The sequence below is a fragment of the Acipenser ruthenus genome, chromosome 16, assembly GCF_902713425.1.
Source record: "Acipenser ruthenus chromosome 16, fAciRut3.2 maternal haplotype, whole genome shotgun sequence".
NCBI lineage: Eukaryota > Metazoa > Chordata > Actinopteri > Acipenseriformes > Acipenseridae > Acipenser > Acipenser ruthenus.
The window spans coordinates 26725045-26750414 of NC_081204.1; the positions used below are offsets into that span (position 1 = coordinate 26725045).

The 25370-nt window shown below is 41.7% G+C and overlaps 1 protein-coding gene across 6 annotated transcripts; it reads left to right on the forward strand.

The window, feature by feature from the left end:
• The first annotated feature begins 707 nt into the window (after window positions 1-707).
• Window positions 708-25370, forward strand: LOC117412340 (transcription initiation factor TFIID subunit 1-like). Of its 6 annotated transcripts, none has more exons than XM_058989197.1 (42): window positions 708-1096; window positions 2084-2250; window positions 2697-2820; window positions 3138-3254; window positions 3606-3728; window positions 3875-4116; window positions 4434-4649; window positions 4913-5128; window positions 5395-5442; window positions 6279-6501; window positions 6836-6958; window positions 7499-7666; window positions 8911-9038; window positions 9445-9552; window positions 9708-9881; window positions 10424-10597; window positions 10993-11097; window positions 11422-11622; window positions 11781-11922; window positions 12130-12260; window positions 12408-12488; window positions 12642-12791; window positions 12899-13018; window positions 13336-13511; window positions 13808-14049; window positions 14529-14736; window positions 14823-14988; window positions 15256-15467; window positions 15894-16002; window positions 16425-16523; window positions 17109-17286; window positions 17812-17879; window positions 18165-18287; window positions 18587-18679; window positions 18781-18865; window positions 19183-19250; window positions 19341-19457; window positions 20670-20792; window positions 21118-21216; window positions 21442-21598; window positions 22098-22272; window positions 23290-25370. In XM_058989197.1, the coding sequence occupies exons 2-42, from the start codon at window positions 2137-2139 to the stop codon at window positions 23525-23527; spliced, it is 5964 nt and encodes a 1987-aa protein (XP_058845180.1). In that variant the 5' UTR covers window positions 708-1096; window positions 2084-2136; the 3' UTR covers window positions 23528-25370. The 6 variants fall into 6 exon arrangements, with proteins under 6 accessions (XP_058845180.1, XP_058845178.1, XP_058845181.1 ...); XM_058989195.1 differs by having other exon boundaries at window positions 2087-2250; window positions 17070-17286; XM_058989194.1 differs by having other exon boundaries at window positions 709-1096; window positions 17070-17286.

Below are 25370 nucleotides of genomic sequence, written 5' to 3' on the forward strand. Positions count from 1 at the left end.
TTCATGGTCCGGAGCTACAATATTTAATTTATTATCCTGAGGGTATGGAGAGGTTTTAAAAAAAATAAAAACACAGACAAGAAATTGTATGTAAAACACGAGTTCATGTCTTTAAACCATTTGAACCAATTAAACCTATGATCAAGTCCAACAATACTAAATCATTATTTTTACATTTCACTATGAGTAGAATTGCCCAACCCTGATTTATGCCCATGTACTGCTCCAGCAACTGGCTTAAAATATGCATGATATAGCTAAAACTGAGAAAATCTGGAACTAGCTCCCTATCAATTACTGATGTAACGCTACCGCAAAATATTATACTTGGAGCATGGGCGCCTTAGAAATTTCTGAAAAAAAGGGGGGTATTTAAAATAAAATAAAAATACAATTACTGCTTTTTTAGAGATATGTAATCAGTAAAAAATAAAAAAAAAACATACGGGATTCTTATACTGATTAATAAAGCATATCATTTTCAAGTGTCATTGTAATTGCATACGTATTTTTCATGTCTAAACATTGTAATGTTTAGTAAAGATGGGACAGTCACGGAGAATACCCCAATCAATAAATTGTGCTTTGCAAGAGATTGTGCCGATATTTGCATAAAAAAGTAAAATGAATAACTATAAATATTCCACTTCGTTATTTTATCTATTTTTATTTTTTCCAAGATGGCTGTCACGTCGTTTTGTTTATTGCCGCCTGTTCTTTCTTTCGATTTTTTAAGGCAATACGCAGTAGGCCGGAGAGGGGCGCTGCAAATATTACGTTGTTGTAGACTTTTTTGTGCTGAAGGACAGCGCTAGTTAGGCCGAAGTGCTTAGGAAGATTGTGAGCTTATTTCTATCTATATACAATTTGCTTTCTGTAGTAGTCAGAAAGGTAAACAAACCGCGAAGCACCGAGTTGTATTCAATATCTGAGTCGATATCCAGACTGCGTCATCGAACGACCCCGTTTACCCCTGCAGACCAAGAAACAACGTCTGGAATTGGAGCACCATTAGGGTCCCGGGAAGCGGTCTTGTCAACCGGTGGAAACGCAATCCAGTCCGCGGATCCACGGCCTTCAGCGGTGGAGCTTACAGGTGAATATATTTGTAGCTCTGATTAATCACCACTGTGTTTGTTTTACTGTTTCTGATTTTACGAGTAAAGACGGAGCCATACGGTATTTTAAGCAGGAAGGAATGGAAATACAGGAAATGCATGCTTTTTCTAATCAATGCTTTTAAGTATCAACATAGATACAGTACCGGGGCGGTAGGTTGGTGCAGTAGCGTGTATTTTCAAGTTATGTGATCTGTACTCATTTCCTGTATTCTCAACTGTGATATTAACCTATTTATTATATTCGCAAACTAAGAATAACAGCTTACCTGAAAACGTCTGATGTGACATTTGACAGTAGCACTTTAACTGTTGTGTAATATATGATATGCGTTCTAGTATAATTCTGTATTTCTAGTAGTCTGATTTGAACATGTATGCATGCAGTCGTTTTAAACTTTTTCATATTTGTGTTCATGTAGGTGAGATGTTCTGCAGTTTATTGTTTATCCCTGTGTAGTTATATAAGGGATAAAGCAGAATTTTGCTAGGTTTTGCCCTCAGTGCAGTATCAATTAACTAATGTAGCCATACAACGCCCCCCTTAAAAAGGAAGATTTTTTTTTTTTTTCAGTTGGCTTTTGAGATGTTCTAAATGTGAATATCTGGAGAATTTAATTGTCAATTTTAGGAACGTTTATACTCAGACCCTCAGAACAAATTGTATATTGAGGTATACGTTATTATTATAATTGTATTGCGCCTTATTGGGCAGTGTTTAGGTGGTGAAACATGTCAGTATTTAGTTAAAAAGCAAATAGGCCAAGAATATTAAAATGCTATATTATGAGCCAAATACTCAAGCACAGTCTCTGGGTTGTGTTTATCTAAACAGCTGTCAATCCTAAAGATACAGTCCATCATAAATGACATATCTTTATAATTCCTGTTAAAATCTCAGTAAACACTGTCAGGATATATGCTGTGTTAGAGTGTCAGTATTAGAACTCTTCTCGTCTCCTCAGCAGTGTGATGTGAGAGCCCTTTCCCAGGAGAGGTTCTGCGAAGCTGCTGGAGGATGTCAGACTCAGACAGTGATGAAGATCAGGACCGCCCCTTCTCCCTGACTGGGTTTCTCTTTGGGAACATCAATGAAGATGGGCAGCTGGAGGGTGACAGCGTTCTCGACACAGTGAGTCGATCAATTTATTGGAAACCACTGTATTTAACATTTTATTGAAAACATTTGCTCTCCAGGATAACCCTTGAGATGCACCATCTCGTTTCCATGGGTGCCCTGGGGGGGCTGGCGTGGCCAACAGCAGCCAGTGTTCCTGAAGCCTACTATAGTATATGTCATACTTTTTCATTCAATCCTGTTATGTATTCCATACTAAACATTTCAAATACTTTTACAATCACAATTTAAATCAAACACGAACACTTCCACTTAAATGTTACAAACACGGTCCATTTGTAATAAATTCAAGTGCTTCTGAAGTTTTATTTGCTGTTTTGTTATTTTATATACTTTCTGGTAGACCATTCGAATCAATGTGTGCTCGTTATACAAATGCATGTCAATATTCTGTATTAACAAGTCTAAAGTCTTACAACTTATCTTCTCTTTTCTATCAGGAGTCGAAGAAACACCTGGCTGGCCTGGGGTCACTGGGTTTGGGGAACCTCATTACTGAAATCACTGCGAATGAGGAGCAGCAGGAGGATGATGAGAAAGATCCCGCCAGCACTGACGCTGAAGGTAAGGCACGGCTCAAATCAAATGAAAGGAGAGTGAACATCTTCTCTTGACTGTCCAACCTTTGTTGGAGCTTTGCATTGCATGTTCTTTTGGTATGCTGTTGCTATTGGGGGTGGGCTTGTCTCTTCATGATCTTCTGAATAATGTTACCTCCTTCACATACCTCTCAAGCAAGATGTGGATGGCCTATGTGTTCTCTTCTGACATGCAGGTCCCCTTATCGGCATAGAACCCATGTTGTAGACATCCTTGCAGAGTCTGAATGCAAGTCACTGTGGCGCTCAGAGGCAGGTTGCTAACTGATCATCTCTGTGCAGGCTGGGTAAAGAGTACTGATGATGCTGTGGATTACTCTGATATCAGCGAGGTGGCAGAGGATGAAACCCGGAAATACAGGCAGGCGATGAGCAGCCTGCAGCCCTTCAGAAAATCAGGTACTGACATAGTCAACAGATGTTTTATTTATTCTGTTCTTTGTTTTGCATTTGTTGTTGCTGCTGAATTTGTTGGGCTAAATTGAGACTTCCAGATTAATTTCCATTGTGACGAGTATGATTCGAAACGTGGACCCCAGAGGGGAAATGCTAAAGTTAGTGCACTGTGCCACCTTGCTCCCTTCGGGCACTGATGTTTGCTTTGAGAATGCCAAATGATAGTCTCAGAATCTTATATCACAGGTAAATACTTATATAAAGTTACAGCCCAGTAAATAAGGACAAGTTAACGGTATTTGTGGATTTATGTGTCTGTGGTTGGTAGTTCAACTGTTTGTTATTTCCATTCAGATGATGAAGATGACTACGATGCTGACTGTGAGGATATTGATTCGAAGCTCATGCCCCCACCCCCTCCTCCCTCGCATTCCCTCCCAGCTAAGAAAGAGGAGTCCACAGCTCCGGACTCCAGTGGTAAGTGGTTGATGCACTCTTTTCCCAATTTGTGCTATGTGTATAGTTTTTTGTAAGCTTCTATATAACATTTTTGTATTTATATTTGTCTAATAAAGTTAAACACGGAATCACAGATTGCTAACGCTTCTGTTGCCTCTTTACAGTTCCAGATGAAGGTGACGGGATTATCCTCCCCTCCATTATCGCTCCCTCCTCACTGACGGAGAAGGTGGAGTTCAGCAGCTCCTCGGATTCCGAGTCGGAGACCGAGCGCACTCCTCGGGGATCAGGAGGGCTGGGCGAGGAGAGTAGTCTAACACTGCCGCTGGCTGGGATCATGCAGCGGGATGCCACCAAGACACTGCCCAATGTCACCGAGCTCTTCCCAGAGTTCCGTCCTGGCAGAGTAAGATACCAGGGTTGGGAAGGCTTGCTGGACCACTCCATGTTTTTTGTTTTTTGGAGAAAGTGCACTGCTGCACCATTTTAAATGAAAAGGCTGTCAAAAGCACAAGAGTCTTGTACGATATTGGCCAAGCATTTGGTGTACTTTTCATGGGCGCATATTCACATGAATTCCAATAAACTGTTACTGCTATGGTGTTACAAATTCATTATGAATCTGAGGCCATCTGTATAACTGTTAATTGATATCCTTTTTATTTTTCAATAGTAAAGTAATGCATTTTGCAGTAATAATAATAAAATAAAATGATCCAACAGGTGCTGCGTTTCTTGCGTCTCTTCGGCCCTGGGAAGAACATGCCCTCAGTGTGGCGCAGTGCCCGCCGTAAGCGCAAGAAGAAACACAGAGAGCCACAGGCTGACATGCCACCAAGCGAGGGCGAAGCTGGGGAGGCGGGGACAGACAAGAAGTCTGGGTGGGGCTATGAGTATGCCCCGCCCCCTCCTCCTGAGCAGTGTCTCTCCGATGACGAGGTCAGTAATATGTTGTAGGAGAGGTTTCTGACAAGGTCAGTTTCAGCTTGCTAATACTCCATTTGCACTGTAACATGAACCATTCCACTGTCTCAATTGCTTTTAATCTTTAGTTAACAATGAAGCAGATATTACAAATGTTATGTTTTTGTTTAAAAGATTGATAACCACGTGCTCTATTTAAACAAGTTTTCAAATGATAACATGATACAAAACAATACAGTGCCTGTACTCACTGTCTGGTCCCTGTCCTGTCGTCCCAGATCACGATGATGGCTCCTGTGGAGTCCAAGTTCTCGCAGGCCTCGGGCGATGCTGACAAGGTTGCAGAGACCAGACCCAAAGTGGCGGAGTGGCGGTACGGACCTGCTCAGCTGTGGTATGACATGCTGGGGGTCCCTGAGGATGGGACCGGGTTCGACTACGGTTTCAGATTGAAGGAGAGCAGTGCGGAGGGGCAGCAGACTTCAGGAACACAGGTAATCCAGAAATACAGAAGCTGCAGACCGCAATAATTAGTTAGGACCCAGCTGTGCTCTGTGAGAGGGTGGTTAGCACCAGTAATGTGATTAAGAGGTGCACAGCAATTATTGAGTTGCAAGGGGTGTTATGGGAGAATAGAGTTTGCCCAGACTGGTTTTATATGGGTTGTTTTGTATGTGGGCATATTCTCATTATAGATGCAATAAAGGTAAAGTAAAATCTGTCTAATTACATGTAAGATGCCTTTCTCTCCTTTGTACAGGACATTGAAGTTAAAGTGACGCAGGAAGCAGAGGAACTAAAAGGAGAGGTCGGAAATGATTGTTGTTTGGGTGCTTATTTTTAATGCAGTGTTATGTTGGCATTATGTATTTTTCGTGTGTGTTAAGTGGTGGTGGACCTCAACGAGAATGTAGGGATGGCATGGAAACACTAGGCGCTTATAGGCTATTTATTTATTTAACTTTTTTGCCACAGTTGACGTAAAGGGCCATGCCAAGAGAATCCCAAACTGTTCGCTAGGGAAAGGCCAAATCAAATAAATAAGCTTTGAGCTTAGATTTAAAATACTGACAGACTCGGCATTCCGGATAAACCATAGGTTTTTAATCAAGTTCTTGGAATTGCCAAGAGACCATTTGCTGATCTCAAAGTACAAGCCGGTTATAGAGAATAAGTAACTCATGCAAATAGACAGAGCCAGATCCATAAATAGTCTTGATGGGAACCCAATGTAGTAACCTTAAAACAGGGAAAATCTGGTGAATAGAGTGTGTTGGCATCAGCAATGTAAATAATCTAAACTTCTTTTTATATAATAATGAATGGAAATAAGGTGGATCTAATGGGAATAGTGTTCTGTTGATGTGGGGCCTTTGTTGGTAAAAGTGTTCTATTGGCATTGATTTCAGTGGGGCACACAGTGTTTTAAGATGTTTTGGCTTCAGTGGGAACATTGTGATCTATTGACAGACTCTTGTAGCTGTAGTGTTTTCTGTTGGTGCAAGTTTTCATGGGAGAGGAAAGGAATGTTCTGTTAACCTAGATTGGAATATAGAGAGTGAATCGCTTGTGGCCTAGGTATTGTAGGTTGTTAGAATCTTAATGCAGCTCTGCCTGTTGATGAAAGTCTCCTCCTATTTGCAGGATGATTGTAAAGGCAAGGAGGGCGATGGGGGGCAGGAGGAGAGTCCACAGCTTCTGGAGAACGAGCACTTCCTGATGGTGACGCAGCTGCAGTGGGAGGAAGACATCATCTGGAATGGAGAAGATGTGAAGCACAAAGGGACCAAAACCCAGCGGGCCAGTCTCGCGGGTTGGCTCCCTTCCAGCATGACCAGGAACGCCACAGCGTACAACGCCCAGCAGGGTAAACGCAGCAACTTCTCTGTGTTTAAGGCAGTAGCAAAACAAAAACCACCTTCAACTTCCAGAAAAGGGAACGATTAAAGCGTAAAGAAGGATAATCGGCTTCCTAAGTTTTCTGCCCTGTGCTAATGCAGGTAGTGCTTTTTGGATTATTAGATTATAGATCCTCTTAAAAAAAAAAAAAGAAAAATGAAATACATAAATAAATAGTAACAGGTATGTATAACACAGTCCTCGAGTTACCAAGTTACAGATGAGGAGTCCCAAGGGCAGGTTTCTGAGAGGTGTTTCTTTAATTCCCCAAGTTTAACAGGCTTGTTTGTTCCTCTGTGCAGGTCTGAATCGGAGTAACTCCTTACTGGTGCCTCCCACTCCTCCTCCAATAATCCAGAAATCAGTGACACCTGGGACCCAGGGCTCCAGTAAAAGCAGAGATAAGCATGCTCAAGAACAGCAAGGTAAGTGAAAAAACATAACTGGAGTTGAGGAGGGGGGGTGAAAGCATGTGCATGAATAGCAGAGGGAATCTGAAATGTAGCCATTGAGGTGCCCTGGACTGAGTTCAGGAGCAGTGCATGATAACAGTGTTTGTCAGTCAAGAAGTGTTTTAAATTGTTGTAATCAATCTTGTATTTAATTTTATAACTGACTTGACTGCACATTTTACCTCAGACCAATGGTACCAAATCAGATAAATAACTTGGCCAAAAACAGACCCAGCGTCAGAATTGAATTAAAAACCTACACAGTAAGATATCTTAATATGTTGAGTTAAAAGTGCACAAAGGCTTAATACATTAATAAGAACCCTGTGCTTACAAGGGGTAAGTTGCGTGACATGCGATGGGCAGGATGTACAAAACACTGTTAACGAAGAGGTGCAGAGGGGATTAATGTACTTAAATCCAGAGCCTGGACTGGGGTGTGGGATTGGGGTTAGACTTGTACTGGGGACTGGATGACCTTCATTTACTTTCTGCTGTCCCACTGTGTTCCAGCCTTCCATGAGGATGACCGCACCTGGTTCTCTATCTTCCCCATCGATAGCGAGGAGCTTGTGTACGGCCGTTGGGAGGATAACATCATCTGGGACGACCAGGCCATGAATCGTAAACTTTATCCACCTGTCCTGACCCTCGACCCCAACGATGAGAACATCATCCTTGGTACTTTGAGCTGCATCTTCACCCACAGACAGACACTACATTATGCCAGTGTTTTACTGCCTTTCTGGTGTTATTATTTTGAATCACATTATATTATAGTTTGTTAAATCTTAAGCCAGGGTTGTAAAACTCAGGTCCTTCAGAGCTATCCACTCCAGCTTCGATGGGCAATCAATAAACAATTGACTGTTTAAAGTAGGTTCAATTGGGTTTTGTATGGAACACAAACCTGAGGGAACAATTCTCGTTGGGCACCCCTGCTTAAAGCCAGAGATACACAAGCAATTTTTTCAACTGGAGCTGTCAACATATTTTCGATTAGCAGTTGAGTTACTAGAATAGAACACTGCTCTATTTTAAGCAATTCAGTTGACAATTTTATCTACGTGTCTGTGTGTTCAGCCAGTTATATTGCCTTTTCTAGTCGCCTGAATTCACTCTCAATTTTACTAAGTAGGAAGTATGGCTACGGACAAGTGGATGCATGAGGAAACTTTACAGTTGATCAATTTTTTATCCTCCCCCCCAAAGATAGAAAATGTATATGAGGTGTTAGATGTGCAGAATATAAAGACTGCAATAAAAAAAACAAGACGAATATAAGGAATTGGCAAATATTTTCGGGAAATCGTCAGTGGAGGTAAAATACAAACTAAACTCAGTATTTTGCCTGTTTCTTCGGCACATCCACTCAGGGGTCCAAACTTGAGTTTTTCGACGTTGACGTCTTCTTAAAAATTATTCCAATTACTGTAGTCGCTGCTGAAACAGTGTACTGCAAACGGGCGCCATCTTAAAGTTGCTTAAAATAATTGTCAGTTTTCCAGTGTGCATGTGGCACATTTAGCAACAGCAGTTCAGTTTCAATTTTTTGTTGTCAACTAGAATTGACAATAAAAATTGCTTGTATCAAGTGCCTAAAAGTGAAAGTTGCAGGAAACAACCTTTCCAAGCTGATGTAGGTTTATCAGCAATACCTGTAGTTTTCAGATTGACGTCATCCCCAAAAAGACAAATCAAATATACACATGTTTGTGTACCTCTCGGAGTGAAGGCCTAGTCATATTGTATGAAGGTATATTCATATTTCTATAAACAAGCACTGAATAACATCTATTTGCATAATTGATGCATCACTTTCAGTTTTTCAATTCAGTGTAAATAATTCAAACCTATATATACAGTAGATTTGTTTATACGTTTCCTATTGCCTTTGCTCACTCAATCTCATTTTGATATTCTAGAAATACCTGACGAGAAGGAGGAGATGACTTCCAACTCCCCTTCCAAGGAGAACAAGAAGGAGTCGTCCCTGAAGAAGAGCCGCATCCTGCTGGGCAAGACTGGGGTCATCAAGGACGAGCCGCAGCAGGTCAGTGTCTGGGAAGCAGTTTGCTGTAAAGGACAACACCAAACATCTCATCTTTAACTTCCTTTACAAACTGTTTTCTTTAAGTTAATTTCTTTTTATTTACTGTTGTGATCATGATTTTGATTATTGTAAATGTATATTTTGGTAATTAAAGACTAAAATCTGAGGTTCATAATGGTCATGACAATAGAACTCTAACTATTCACACATCCAGAGAATGAAAAACTATGTTATTTCATAAAATATAAATAAGTGGATGCAGTGAAAGATTCTTTTGTTTGGTTTGCCTGTATTTTCGTAACCCAACCTTGTTGCTGCCCTACAGTAGAAGCTTCTATCACCTTATTGAATTTATTGAATGACCACAGCAACTCGCACCCCTTTTTCTCTCTCCCTGTCTTCCCAGAACATGTCTCAGCCAGAGGTGAAGGACCCCTGGAACCTCTCCAATGATGAGTTCTATTACCCCAAACAGCAGGGCCTGCGGGGCACTTTCGGAGGCAACATCATCCAGGTACAGTTTACAGTGTTTGTGTCTTGAAATCAGAATGCATTAATTTACATCAATTTGCAATGAGGACCCAGATTTAATTGAAATAAGGTTCTAAACTAGTTTCAGGATAAGTTAAACTCCCTACAAATGACTTGTTGCTTCTTTTTCCTCCCCAGCACTCTATCCCTGCAGTGGAGCTCCGGCAGCCCTTCTTCCCTACCCACATGGGACCCATGAAGCTGCGTCTCTTTCACCGGCCATCCCTGAAGAAATACTCGTTTGGAGTGCTATCCCAGCCTGGGCCACATTCTGTCCAGTCCCTCCTCAAACACATCAAGAAGAAAGCCAAGGTACTGTATGGGTGGAGGGCACGGCTACTCCATACGTATGCAATGTGCTTTATACAGTTGCACCACATCGGACAGTTGCAAAATCAGTAGATGTATGTATTTGGCCTAGCATTGACAAGAAAGCATGTTCTGGAAACATTTTCATTCCAACTAAAAAAGTCTGAAAGAAAATATTGCATTAAGAGGTTCCACTGTTAAAATATGTTCTACAAACACGATTTGTTGGCACAAATATCAAGAACGTTTACAGTTTAAGCAAGTGTCAGTTCCAGTAGGGAGTTGGTAACTTGCATAGTCACATGATCCTTGTCAAAGAAATGCTTCTGGAAAGCATTTCTCAAAGTAAAAGATGAGAACCGCGCTGCCTTGTCATTGGCATCTTGAAACACGTTGTCCTATGTAAAGTTTTTCTTTATAAAACATACATGAGAAGTTACTTACCGTAAAGCAAAAGATGGTGATGCATGGCCGCATTCTTGCTAGATTGTCTGTGTCTGTTTCATTATTCCCATTCCCATTGTTGTGTCTCTCGTGGAGTACAGGTGCGGGAGCAGGAGAGGCAGGCCTCGGGTGGCGGGGACATGTTCTTCATGCGCACGGCTCAGGACCTGACTGGTAAAGATGGGGACCTGATCCTGGCTGAGTACAGTGAAGAGTACCCACCTCTCATGATGCAGGTCGGCATGGCATCCAAGATCAAGAACTACTACAAACGGGTACGTTCTGCTCCATGACACAAGTGATTTAGTTCAAAATATTTGAGGGTATGATTTTGAATTCGATTCATTTGACTATAACAAGACAGACGCTGACATAGGGCCTAATTTTCAACACTTGGCAACCAAGCTTTGAAAATCAGGCCCAAATAGTGCCAACACATGCTGCTTGTTCTGTAAATTATTGATTTGCAATCTTATTAACCTGTTTTGAGAACATCACTCGGGAACCAAAATGCAGAAAAAAGATACTGTTTTTCTCAGTGCAGGTTGCATGTTTGTACAGTATTGCAGGTGAATTATAACTAGAACAGGTGTGTTTTGCAATACAATACATGGTTTAGATAGTGTTTTTTGCTGTTTTGAAATAGTGATCTTAATTTTCTTTTCAACAGAAACCTGGGAAGGACCCAGGAGCACCAGATTGTAAATATGGAGAGACTGTCTACTGCCACACCTCTCCCTTTCTGGGATCGCTCCATCCAGGGCAGTTGCTGCAGGTAGGAAGGAATGAAAAGGGATGGGTTGGGGTGGGGTGCAGGGTCACGAGACTGGGTGGAACTTTGAAGAACATTTCAGAAAATCCAGCTTCTGCTCGCCTGTGACCAGTAGTAATGAAAATCCAGATGACAGGTGAGGTAGGCTGGGGGTAAATCTTTAAGTGCAGCGAACTTAACATGGTTAAAAGATCATTTGATTATGCTGAGCTGCAACATTCTCCTTTTAAGAATTGCCCTCTTTGCTGGTTTAGTGTGTTACACAAAGAGTAAAGCTTACCATGATAAATTATGTCCCTAATGAAATTTCTATTCTTTTCCTTACAGGCCTTTGAGAATAACCTTTTCCGTGTCCCCATATACCTACACAAGATGCCAGAGACTGACTTTCTGGTGATCCGGACGAGACAGGGCTACTACATCCGGGAGCTGGTGGACATTTTTGTGGTGGGGCAGCAGTGCCCACTGTATGAGGTGCCCGGGCCCAACTCCAAACGGGCCAACACACACATCCGAGACTTCCTGCAGGTGCCCTCTTTGTAGATTTCAGTCAGCATTGAAGTGGGGCTGTAAATTCTAAGCCCAAAAAATAACTCAACTGCTCCTCCTGCTGGCACAGTTAATGACATAGCACCTCTTAAATAGCATAGACCCATAGGAGTCTCACAGCCACATCTTCTTTGCAGGTCTTTATTTATCGTCTCTTCTGGAAGAGTAAAGACCGGCCACGTCGAATCCGAATGGAGGACATAAAGAAGGCGTTTCCATCACATTCTGAAAGCAGCATAAGGAAAAGGCTAAAACTGTGTGCAGATTTTAAACGGACAGGTACTGTCTTTTTCCCTGACCATTCACTAATTAATTTGTTCAAAGATATCTCATGTCCATTGGACAAATGTTTCACCTCGTGTCTTCATCAGTGTTCTAGTTATTATTAAGGTTTAACTTAAAAGAAACAAACTCAAGTAGACTGTCTTGAATGTCTTGATTACTCTAACCAGTAATTGGGTAACCTCTTTGTTTTGCCCTCCGCAGGTATGGATTCTAACTGGTGGGTCCTGAAGCCGGATTTCCGCTTGCCCACAGAGGAGGAGATCCGAGCCATGGTCTCCCCAGAACAGTGCTGCGCATACTACAGCATGCTAGTGGCAGAGCAGAGACTCAAGGTAAAGCTTGCTTCGGGTCTGTTCTTGCTTCGGGTTCGGTTCTGTGTAAATGGTTAAAATATCACAGTTTATTTGGATGGTTACATTTTATGGTGGCAGTGTAGCTCGTTTTGATTGATTGAATCATGTAATATTCTCTTCACACAGGATGCTGGATATGGAGAGAAATCTTTTTTCGCTCCCGAGGAGGAAAATGAGGAAGACTTCCAGATGAAGATCGATGATGAGGTATATAAATGATTGTTAAATAGGAATACCCAGGCTTGCAATAGAACGTAAAAATATGTTTTGTGGAGAACAAGTAAATCAAGAAATAATGAAATAAAAAAAATGGGTTGTCTAAATGTAAATGTGAAAATGGATTTCCGCTGTGTCTTGCAGGTGCGGACAGCTCCCTGGAATACCACTCGTGCCTTCATAGCAGCGATGAAGGGGAAGTGCCTGCTGGAGGTGACGGGGGTGGCTGACCCCACCGGCTGCGGGGAAGGGTTCTCCTATGTTAAAGTTCCAAACAAACCCACGCAGCAGAAGGTGGGTTAACTGGGATTTTAAAAAAATTGCAGGGAATTGCATCAGGGGAATAGGGTAATGAGGTTTTGACATATCCCAGGAACTGATGATTGTTTTCGTTTTTTCAGGATGACAGGGAGCCACAGCCAGCGAAGAAGACTGTGACTGGAACAGATGCTGATCTGAGACGTCTGTCCCTTAAAAATGCCAAACAGCTGCTCCGCAAATTCGGGGTTCCAGAAGAAGAGGTAACCTGCTCAGGAATGCAGTTTATTTTTTATTTTTTTTAAGAAATTGCCATATTGAATTGTGAACTATTAATAGATTAAAAAATTGTCACAATCTACCACTAGTTTGTGGAGTTCTTGCAGGGATTTCTGTGTTGGAGGAGGAGACTAATTAGGGGTTATATATGTACTGTGGAAAGGGCTTTATTGCTGGAATTACAGGTTTGTGGGATGGGGACTGGTTAGTGAGGGGTATAGAACTGTTTAAGGAGCCCTGTTGCAAGGGTTATAGGGCTGTTTTGGTTGATTCTGAGGCTAACAGTCACTCCATCCCCCAGATTAAGAAGCTGTCCCGTTGGGAGGTGATAGACGTTGTTAGGACCATGTCAACAGAGCAGGCTCGTTCGGGGGAGGGCCCCATGAGTAAATTTGCAAGAGGGTCACGCTTTTCTGTTGCTGAACACCAGGAGAGATACAAGGAGGAGTGCCAGAGGATCTTTGACCTGCAGAACAAGTAGGTGGTGTGTGAGGGTTGGAGGGGAGGGAGGAGACTACAATATTAAAAAATATTCTTAATTTTCTTAAGAATCAAGGTGCTAAATGGAGTTTATTTGGATCAGTTAGGACAATGTGACGTAATTAGAAATATAGCAAGACACATGTATGTTTGGAAGGGAAATTGGGAATTATAATCAAAATCTTATCCATTTCCTTTTTGCAGTGAACTTCAGCAGTGTCTTATGCTTTGTGGTCTGCAGTGGCTCTAACTCCTGGCTATCCCCACTAAATGTTTGTGTCCCCTCACCTCAGGGTACTGGAATCCGCAGAGATTCTGTCGACAGACACAGACAGTAGCTCCGCGGAGGACAGTGATTTCGAGGAGATGGGGAAGAACATTGAGAACATGCTTCAAAACAAGAAGACAAGCTCCCAGCTGTCTCGTGAGAGAGAGGAGCAGGAGAGAAAGGAGCTGCACAGGATGCTGATGGGGGAGGACAGCGGCCCAGAGAGGGACAAGGGCAGGAAGGGAAGGAGAGACCACAAGGGCTTCTGTGAGTGTCTCTTACTTTCCTAACAACTAAACCAAGATACTCTACTCTGTTACATTCAAAGATTCAAAGACTTCAAAGAACAGCAGGAGTTTTAAGCCTGGTGTTCTGCTTTATTAACAATACAGGACAAAGTCCCAGAGATCGAAATGTCACAGCTCTATGGATCTGTGCTGCCAAAATATCTAAATAATAACAGTTTTATAAATGTTTGTAAAAACAGAAGTTAGGACAGTTTGGTAAGTGACATACAGGGTAATCAGACAGATATTATCAGTAACCTGTGTTAAAGAATGTACTTGGCTTAAATTAAACTGAAACAGATTTTTTTTCAGTACGTGAATGACAGAGATGATTTGAATAACAACCTAGTTTAAACATACACACGATATCTAATTCCCTTGGTGATAAGTCAGTTTAGATTTCTTAATAAAAAAAATAAGTCACTTTATTAAAAATTAATTTCCCATTTGCCCCTGCAGCCAGTGCACTTTCAACTGGCTCCCACAAGGACGATGATGCTTCCTCTGTTACCAGCCTCAACTCCTCAGCTACAGGCCGGCGCCTGAAAATCTACCGCACGTTCCGCGATGAGGACGGGAAGGAGTATGTGCGCTGCGAGACTGTCCGGAAACCCTCCGTCATCGACGCCTACACCCGGATACGAACCACCAAAGACGAGGATTTCATGTGAGTGTCGCGGGCAGTGGATGAGCCAGGCACATGACTTCATGTCTCTGTGATAATGTAACGTCTCCCCCCTTTCTGTGTCGCAGTCGGAAGTTCGCCTTGTTTGACGAGCAGCACCGGGAGGAGATGAGGAAGGAGCGTCGGCGCATTCAAGAGCAGCTGCGTCGACTGAAACGGAACCAGGAGAAGGACAAGATGAAGGGACCGCCTGAGAAAAAAGCCAAGAAGATGAAGGAACGGCCAGACCTTAAGGTAAAATATTAGAGAAAGTGAACGTTGCTGCTTCTGCTGTAGCCAAACCATATTCAGAGGTTTCAGCAACGTCACTGATATTTTTCTTTTACAGTAGCACAGTCTATTTTCACACCAGTGTGCCTTCAGGTCTTTGTGCATTGAAATAATACTCTACTTTTTCTGAGCCCCTCCCAAACTTGTTACTGTGCTTTATAACAGTTGCAAATGCTGTTTATTTGATTAAGTGCTTTGCGTCTTTTTTAACCCTGCTTCCCATCCCCACAGCTGAAGTGTGGTGCCTGCGGTGCCATTGGTCACATGAGAACTAATAAGTTCTGCCCGCTGTATTACCAAACCAACGCTCCGCCCTCTAACCCAGTTGCCATGACTGAGGAGCAGGAGGAGGAGCTGGAGAAGACAGTGATCCATAACGATAACGAGGAGCTAATCAAAGTGGAGGGGACAAAGATTGTGCTGGGCAAGCAGCTCATTGAGAGGTAGGGAGCCTCGCTATTCCATTAGCAAGGCAAGGTAGAGATTAATGTGCATCCATCCTCAAGGGCTGGGGTGGGCAGTTCTGTTATTCTTACCCTTGTATTTCCTGTGTCTGTTGAACAGTATTTTCAGGAATTAAGGTTTGGGCTAATTATGCCAGAAGTGCATGCTGCAGTGAGAAATACTCGACAATCTATCGACTTTTCTTACTTGAGAGAAAGAAAGAAGTATGTAGAGAATTATGTGGAAGGGGGTAGTTTGAATTAAGAGGTAGGATAGAGAATGATAAGTGGACAAATATATATGGTTGGGAAAGTCATCACAATATTACATGTTAAGAATTAATTTAAATAAGTGGCTACTTGAATAGGTAAAGAAATAAGTAGGGTCAGCACAGTAGCTTATTCACCAACTCCTCTGCTCCACAGTGCGGATGAGGTGCGAAGGAAGTCCCTGGTCCTGAAGTTCCCTAAACAGCAGCTCCCCCCAAAGAAGAAGCGTCGTGTGGGAACAACCGTGCACTGCGACTACCTGAATGTGAGAGAAGAGTGTACCCCAGAATACTTGATATCAGGGATAGTGTATCCCCTAATTTTAATTATCGTGTGGCTTTTACAGGCATTCCATGAAAACTGAACAATTGTTACACTGATCAGTATTATCAGACTAGCCTAAGATTATTGTGGGGATAGGTCTATCCTAATACACAGAAGTTTGGTCATCAAAGTCTTGGGCTTGCCAGTTGATTGATAAGGGTGACTTACCCAATGTAACATGCACAAAATGCCCTTCATACCCTGATAACTGTAATAGACAGTCAATGATATCAGAGTACTCTAAGATGATACTGTGTAACACAATACTGAAGTACTTGGAAACCTTTTTTTTAAACCTGATATTTAGTCTCTAACATGGCTCTTTATTGTAAGATTATGCACTGAAAACTGTGTACCCCACAGCGGCCACACAAATCAATCCACCGGCGCAGGACTGACCCCATGGTGACCCTCTCCTCCATCCTCGAAGGGATCATTAACGACATGCGGGACCACCCAAACGTAAGACTTCCACCCAGTTTAAACAAAAATAGATTTTAGATTATAATGCGTTCAGAATTGCTCAGTCTTGGGACTCAGTTCTCATTATCTTTTCACAGTGGGGTGATTTAAGTAAAATAAATTAAATCCATTCTACAGCGTTGGTTATAATAAAGGTTATGAAATGCAGACTGAGGGGTGGGCAGTGTAAAAATCATGTGGGCAGTTGAACTGCACTAACAGTAATTTAGAAACCAACAAAAAACTTTTCTTGTTTAAATAGGAATTAGGAACTGCAGGATCAAAAAACAAAACATTACATTTATTTACTGGTAACATAAATGTGCAGGCAGGTGTTTTTGTTTGTTAAATAAGCTTACAGTAATAATCGCTAACTAGTACTGTTTTAAATCGGATCAGTTCAATATTTTAATTGTTTTAGTTGAAAACAGTGTATTATGTCTGTCAGTGTGACTCTTCATGTCCTACATCTGACCCTCCCAGTCTTCCATATTCCCTGTGTGTTCTCTCCCGGATTCCCATTCTCCATGTATATTCCCTCCCCAGTCCCGGCTCTCTGACGTCCCCTCTGCTTGCCGTTCCCAGACCTATCCCTTTCACACCCCGGTCAATGCCAAGGTGGTGAAGGATTATTACAAAATCATCACGCGGCCCATGGACCTGCAGACTTTGCGGGAGAATGTCCGCAAGCGCATGTACCCATCACGGGAGGAATTCCGTGAGAACGTGGAGCTCATTGTGAAAAACAGTGCCACCTACAACGGTAAGCTGGGGAATATGAGGTGCTGCTGCGTGATGGCACAGCGAGACGGAAACACAGCAAACAATGCAATGGAGGGCCAAGCTTGCATAATCCAGTCTACAACAAGTTTGGTCTAAACATTATCAAACATACCACAAATATTTTGAAGTTTGCATACGGTTTATTGTATTTCTTTAGAGCAGCCTTCTCTCTAGACCATATGTATTGGACAGTCTTTTCCAATTAGAACAATACTTAATACATGATGTACCAACCTGCTTTAGTGTATGTCTGGAATGAGTGAATGACAAGAGTTAAATATTTGATCTGAAAGGGACACACAAGTCTACTCTATCGTGTTATAGTTATTTCAAGACAACTTTTTATATGCATGAAAATCTGAACTAAGCAAAGTGAGGCAGCTAACTTAGGGTAGGAGAATGGACTTTGGTGTGTGTGTGTGTGAGATCCATAGAGCAATTCTTGATGAGGAATGTGACAATGTGACAATACTATTCCCTGAACAGTATGTCCTTTCTGTTGCAGGTGCGAAGCATCCTCTGACCCAGATTGCACAGTGCATGCTGGATCTCTGTGACGAGAAGCTGAAGGAGGTCAGTCTGCAGGGATCTTGTAAATCATACCAACACTGGAGCTTTTCAAGACACATACTACATATTTTAATGAGCGCACACCTCTATATTGGAAACCTTGATTCCACTTTTTAAAAAGGGTTAGGTAGTTGAAGCCATTCTTCAATGGTGTTTCCGTGCACTGTTTAATAAGCTCTGCAGAGTCCATGCAACTGAAGCTACAAAATCCCAATGTTGTGGATGAAATTTTCATTAACACTAGGATCCGTGACGGGTACTAATAATCTTTTCTCTCCACCCCAATAGAAAGAGGATAGGCTAGTGCGGCTCGAGAAGGCTATTAATCCTTTGCTGGACGATGACGACCAAGTTGCCTTCTCCTTCATCCTTGACAACATTGTCACTCAGAAGATGATGGCGGTGCCTGATGTGAGTCCTTGATTTATTAGATGTGACAGAAATGTATCTGATTGCATTTGGTGGAACAACGCTCTCTGTGGTTCTGGTAATCTCATCCAGTACCAATGTTGCACATTTCTATACAGAACAATGATCTTTTAATGATACATTGGTACAATGTTCTGAAAGCATTGGTGTTGACTTCAGGCATTACTACACAATTTAGTTTACTTTTGTATTCTGATTGTTTACCACAGCATCTTACTTACCTGCTCTGTGGTACAATTGTGGATAACATAACATGTCTTTTTAATATTTATCTGCTCTAGTCATGGCCATTCCACCATCCAGTGAATAAGAAGTTTGTTCCAGATTATTACAAAGTGATTGTAAGCCCCATGGACCTGGAGAACATCCGAAAGGTAACAGCTAGTGGAGTTCATTGTATCATTCCACCAGTAGTACAAGAACCTGTTGAAATTAGGCAACTGATGTATTCTGTTTTTTTTTTTTTTTCTTGTAGAATATTTCTAAACATAAATACCAGCACCGAGAAGCTTTTCTGTACGACGTGAGCTTGATTCATACAAATAGTGTGAAGTATAATGGTGAGTTTAAAAAATGTGTGAGTGGGGATGGGGGGGATTTATGGATGTTCTTAAAGAGCAACGTGTACACAGAGACACACACTTAAAGCATACTTTCCAATTCCATTTATTACAGATAAGAGACTGTGTAAGTTATGTTAAGACTACAAGTGCTAGTGTAGTGACATTATTGGGAGCCATGCTGACACTACCATTCTGCAGTGTAAAATATTGCCTTTTAACAAGGCAGCACTGTATCTTGTCTCTGATAGAATGCCTTTTTCGGTGTGGAGTCCAGTTAAATAGAATAAATACAAACCCTTTCCTGTCTCTGCCAGGCCCTGACAGTCTCTATACCAAAACAGCTGAGGACATTGTCACTATCTGCAAACAGACCCTGGCAGAGGTAAGGAACGTATCCTTGCACATTAATGTTCAGCCCCCCCCCCCCAGGTGTTTCTCTCACACTAACAGTGCATTCTGTCTTTCTCTTCAGTATGATGAGCACCTCACTCAGCTGGAGAAGGACATTTCCACAGCCAAGGAGGCAGCTCTGGATGCTGCAGACTTAGAAAGCCTTGACCCCATGACACCCGGACCCTACACGCCACAGGTAACCTCTACACCCCAATACTGTACCACACATTGAATCAAAAAAGGATCGATCATTTAAACATGTTAACCCTCTAGTGTGCAATGTTTTACAGTGCTAATAAGATTAATTATTAAAATCCTATGTTTTGAAAATGTGATGGAAGTAAACATTTTCTGATCAATTGATCTTTAAAAATAATACAATATTAGACTAATGTGAACATGAATAGAGATTTTTCTCAATATCTTCATTAAAGTACTTGTTTGGAAGATTTTCATATGAACCTAGAAATAAACAGTAGACATTGCTTCATAAAAAAGTAAGTCATGGCTCAACAAATTTAGAGGAATCCTTGTTATATACAAGGTTACAGGTATAGCATTCTATATAAAAGTGTCACAAAGACGGCCGGAGTGGGTGGCGTCAGACCAGAAGCAGGAAATAAACAGACAGAGAGGTGTGGTTTGGTGAAGCTGAGCGAATGCTTTCGCTCAGCATTTAATAAACAGAACAGAAAATAAAAGGTTGGAACAGACAAAACAGGACACGGCACTATATGCCAAAATAAAAAGACAAACAAAAACGGACCAAACAGACAAAACACGGTGAGCTTCTTCTAATGATTATTACTCTTATTCTTTTTACCTCCGTCTCCAATCCCGTTCTCCACTCACCGAACACCCAACCCTGAGTGAAAGAAATGTGCATCTATATATACTGTTGTGCTGGGATTCAATTACTAATTAATTATTCACTTGAATCCCAGCACGTGAATTAATTCTGTGCAACCCCGTGCTTACATATTACATTTAACCAGCACGTGAAGTGATTTGTGCCCTCCTCGTGCCTAAATACAAATCTACACTTTTTAAATACACGTGAAACACAGACCCGTTTATATCCCGTGTACCAATGACTATACACCAACATTAACACACGCACGCAACATACAACACATAATATGCACACAGGGGCGGGGCACATTGCCACAAAAAGTCATTGAGTATTTTATTAAGAGATGTTTCCTCTGAGTTTTACCTTAATCTGAAATGATCACTTTCGTAAATTTTATTTTAAATGTTTCTGTTCTTAAACGTTCCTGTTACAAAGGACTGTGTGGTTCTTCCTCTCTGTTCCTGAGTGTATTGGTTATGACAGGAATGCCCCCTTTGTTTGGCTACTTGAAAAGCTGCACTTCACTGACAAAACCTGTCCCATTTCTCCATACAGCCCCTTGACCTGTATGACACCACTTCCCTCAGCATGACCAGAGATAGCAGCCTATATCTGGACGACAGCAACCTGTCTGCAATGGCCACACCGACAACCACACCTGAGAAGAGAGGACTGCAGGTGAGATGCCTTCCCAAAGCCTGGAGCAGTTGGCAGTCGCTACATGCGGAGACATAATGCTGCCCAGGTTAGAGTAGGGCAGGGATCAAATCCAGGTACAGGCTCAGGTCTGTAAAACCCAAGGATAGAAAGGGCCTTGACCAGGTCTCAGAGTGAGAAAAATAACTTTACAGCCACACTGGGGGTGGAAGTTAGGGTTTTGTTTTTCTCTGTATTTGCCGAGTTGCTTCCTACTCCTCCCCCTTTTTTTTCCTCTCCTTCACTCTTGCTAACTCTCTACTGCTTGCAATCCCTCTGTGTGTCTCACACTCCCTCGCTCTCACAGATGCGTCACAGACGTGGCCGGCATGGCGGGGAGGAGTCCGACGTGGATATCGAAGGATATGAAGAGGAAGACGATGGCAAACCAAAGACTCCTGCACCTGTAAGAGAGGACCTCTATTGGGGTGTGGGGTGGTGTCATGTTTTCATTTCTCTCTTTAGACTTTCACTCCCAGAGTTTGTATATTGAGGCCTGGTATCCTAGATTTCTATATTGTAAGAATATTCGAGGAGTAATTAAGTTAAGAATTCCATATGGAATCCATCCCCAAAGGGAATGTGGTGGGATGGTCCTGTGCTGATGGCTCTCCTTTGCTCTGTCCCACAGGAGGTGGATGACGGTGAGGGGGATCTGGGCGATGACGATGAAGAGGAAGGGTCTTTGCGGCCGCCCCAAGCCAGTGTGCTTTACCAGGATCTGCTCATGTCTGAAGGAGAGGACGATGATGATGCCAGCGATGAAGAAGGAGACAACCCCTTCTCCTGTAAGTATCCAGTCTGCTTCTCGCTGTCTGCGCAGAATATATAATTTGTTTATTAATTTTATCGTATTTAAGCCTTCTCACATTTGTTTGATATTTTTTCAACTCAAAGCTTCATCACAGTGTGTTCTCAAAGTAATACAATAATGGTGGTGACAGTATTAATTGAGTAATTTTTAGCTATATCGTAAGACACAGTTTGAATGAAAGCAGTCTCTTCTTTATCGCAAGCTCTTAGTACCTTGCATGAATTGTGACCTCTGATTTAGAAGGCTTAATGATGGTTATATCTTTAGAATTGCCTGCCCAAATTTGATTAATCTTTGCATGGACATTTTTGCAAGAAGTTATTCCACATACTTCATTGGCTGAGATACTAGTCTGTCCTGGGGAAAAATATTTGAAATAATGCATCAGCTTGTGGGTCATGGTGATTGTACAGCAACAGTGGAGTGAAAGTTGATGCAGTAGTGTGGTGATGGTTTTGCAATTGTGTCCTCAGCAATCCACCTGAGTGAGAGTGGCAGTGACTCTGACCTGGAGTCAAGCAGCATCAGGCCAAAGCAGCTGCATGTCCACCAAGAGAACACCATGCTGGGGCTGGATAATGATGAGAGCATGATGTCCTACGAGGGGGACGGAGCAGAGCCATCGCAGCTGGAGGACAGCAACGTCAGGTAAGGGAAAGGGCAACATGGGACCTAGGTTAATAACAAGTAGTAGAGGTTGCGTTAACACAAAACTTTGCCTCGTAGGCACAAAATAAGCCATTGGATTGAAAAATATTTTGTCTTGCGTTCACAAGATGCACAGAATGGGAAAGGGATGCCGACATGCATATTTGTGGTAATCTATTACACTGCAGCAAAATGCATGTAAAATACCTGTTTAAAAAAAACTGTTCTGGAATGTGACTGCCAAGATAAATGTACACTCCCATCCTGTAGGTGGCAGCAATAAGCCTCGTATTTGGCTTACGCAGCAATATTAAGAAGGATATTTACTTTGACGTTTCTAGCGCCAGATCGGTGTCTGTAACAATATAGCGAAGCAGTTTATTTGCTACGCAGTCAGCTTACAGGTACAATTAATGAATTGGGCCAATTAAGCTTCTAATAAGCTCTTAATTGGTCCAATTAAGTCATTTAGGGTACAGTTGGAACAAAAACCAGGAGGTACACCGGCCCTCCAAGACCAGGATTGGACACCCCTGGTGTAGAGTGTGCCGCTGATGTATCACAAGCCCATGACAGGCTTAAAGATGCCATCGGTGGTACTCCCATGCAATCCCACCTGTGGGGAAATCCTGATACTGACATGAATTCCAATATTCTGATGCTACAAACCAAATATAGCTCTACCCTGATGAATGGAACTTTAGTTGTCAAAATGAAAGATGTTTCTTATAAGGAGTATGGGGCGAGAAAGAGTTAATGCGTGCCGAATAAACTAATAATAATAACTTTTACAACTTATCACTGCTTACAAATGACTTTTCAAACACAATTGTTTTAACTTGTAAGATCTTCTAGTTTCCCATCAGCATGTTCGACCCTCTCAACCGCCACTATTGAGCTTTTATTTTGAATATGCGATGACCAGGTTAAGAGGCGGTGCGGCCAGTCTAAGGAATCTTTTGAATGTTCCTAGTGTTTTACATGCTTGATGAACCTCTTCCCTTCTTTCCCTCTCAGCTACGAGAGTTACGAGGATGTGGATTCGCGGTCTCATAACCGAGCCCAGAGTTTCAGCAGTGCAGGTGGGTATGGTCTCAGTGAGGAAGAGGAGGACGAGGAAGAAGCCGAGGAAGAGGCGGCGAGGCAGCACCACGGACCCAGTGTCCTCACTCGAGTGCAGCTGAGCGAGGATGAGGAGGACAGTGAGGACTTCCGCTCCATTGGGGTGGACAGCGACGTGGACTCTGACCCCTAGGGAGTGTCAACAGAACACAAACAACCACAGCTAAACAACACAACAAAACTTCTTCACAAGACAACTGTTTTTGGTACTCCATACACTGTTGAAGTTGCATGTTTTCATACTCAAGAAAGGTGTATTTTCTTCATTATACCACGTGTTAGCATGTTAGTTTGTGTCTTGAATTCAGTATCACCTGCTGATTTGATCTCAAGCTTAGTGAAATAAACCAGACGGCATGGTCTTGCAGTTGTGGCTGAAGACTGTGAAGCAGGACAAAAGATCCAGGTTTGGTTTCCCAGTCTTAAGTGACCCTGAGAGGAAGTGGTGGTTAAGTTACTTGATCTCTCTGTGTACCTTTTTTCACAAACAAGGCTTAAAACTGGACTGAAACTGACACATTCATTATACTCCTGTTGAAATTCTGGAATTTCAGAATTCGGTGGTGTAAAGTCCACTTGCAAAATGATCAGGTGCTAGTAATTTGGCCAAATGCTAAATGGTTAACTAAGTCTAATTGATTAACTGCTGGAAGAGGTTCACGGGGATCATGTGAGACTATTTACTGGCTGGATAACTGTGTTGTGTTTGGAGCACAATTTAGAGGGGACTAATTGCCACTTTGAAGCATGGTGATCATCATTAAAGTGGGTTGCCCTTCATACATCGCAAAGTGTCGTTGACCAAAAGTGACTTCAGGATCACCTTGTACTTTGAAAATGTAATGGCAACAAGGCTGTGGCATGGGCAGTAGAACAATTATGGTGTGATAAGTAAACAAGAGTTAATCTTGTGCCAATAGGTTTAGAAGTCAGTACTGGACAGGAGCATTCGCAAATGGCTGAACCAGGGGCTTTGGGGCTCCTGTACAGCCATCACACCACACTGCCACAAAAAGCTAGCTGGGCTAAACCACAGCCACAAAGTACAGCATTATACTTTTTTTTTTTTTTTTTTTTTTTTTTTTAAGATGATGTCCTTTGCATAACTGTCTTATAGACAGTAGTAAAATTTTTGTATTGAAACCTAAAATTATAAAAGCTGTCACAATTGTATAATGTGGATTATCTTTGTCCCACGACAGTCCAGCTTCTGTTCTGTACATTTATGTATGTCTATTTAACTTTTTTTTTGTTGCAGTTGGTTCAGTGTTTTAAGAAGGGTTATAAAGGTGAATAATCATTTGTATGTAAATAGTATGCAGTTGTGTTCAGGTTTGAATATAAATGCATTCAATAAAAGCCCAAGCTCTTTGTCATAGCCATAATTAATCATAAATTAAAACAAAATAATTATTCAGCTTAGTTATCTGTTAGCTAATTTATATATATAAATATATATATATATATATATATATATATATATATATATATATATATATATATATATATATACAGACACACACACACACACACACACATACACTGTGTTGAATATTACATTTTTAAAGGTACAGCATCTAAAACATTTACATTTTGCATAACTTTAAATGGACACTACGTCCAGTTGTCTTCCGGAATTACCATTGAAATGTGCATTAACTACACAAGACACCATATTACTTCCCAAATAATGTCTTACTTGGCCCAAATTAATGTAAGGATAATCCAAGGATCTGAACAGAAATCTTAAACCTTACAATTAAGACAATATAGTATACTTTTCCTGACTGATGTGTCGTGAACATTTTTTTTCTTTTTTTTTTACCAGTAGATGGCGGTAAAGGATAAACATTCCGTTTTAAAGAGCTTCTAATGTAATTTTATTTTGTGATGTTTTTCTTGCATTTTATAATGTTTTCAATCATTGAGTGCTTCTGGGTTTTTCTGTTCCAATATTAAGTCATATTTTTTCTCAA

Bases quoted from the DNA above. Each gene is read 5' to 3' on its own strand.
- LOC117412340 (XM_058989195.1), top strand. From the start codon at position 2,137: ATGTCAGACTCAGACAGTGATGAAGATCAGGACCGCCCCTTCTCCCTG. The intron at 18,680-18,780 runs GTAACAGCTAGT...TTTTTCTTGTAG, and splicing joins ACCTGGAGAACATCCGAAAG to AATATTTCTAAACATAAATA. The intron at 19,251-19,340 runs GTAAGGAACGTA...CTTTCTCTTCAG, and splicing joins GCAAACAGACCCTGGCAGAG to TATGATGAGCACCTCACTCA.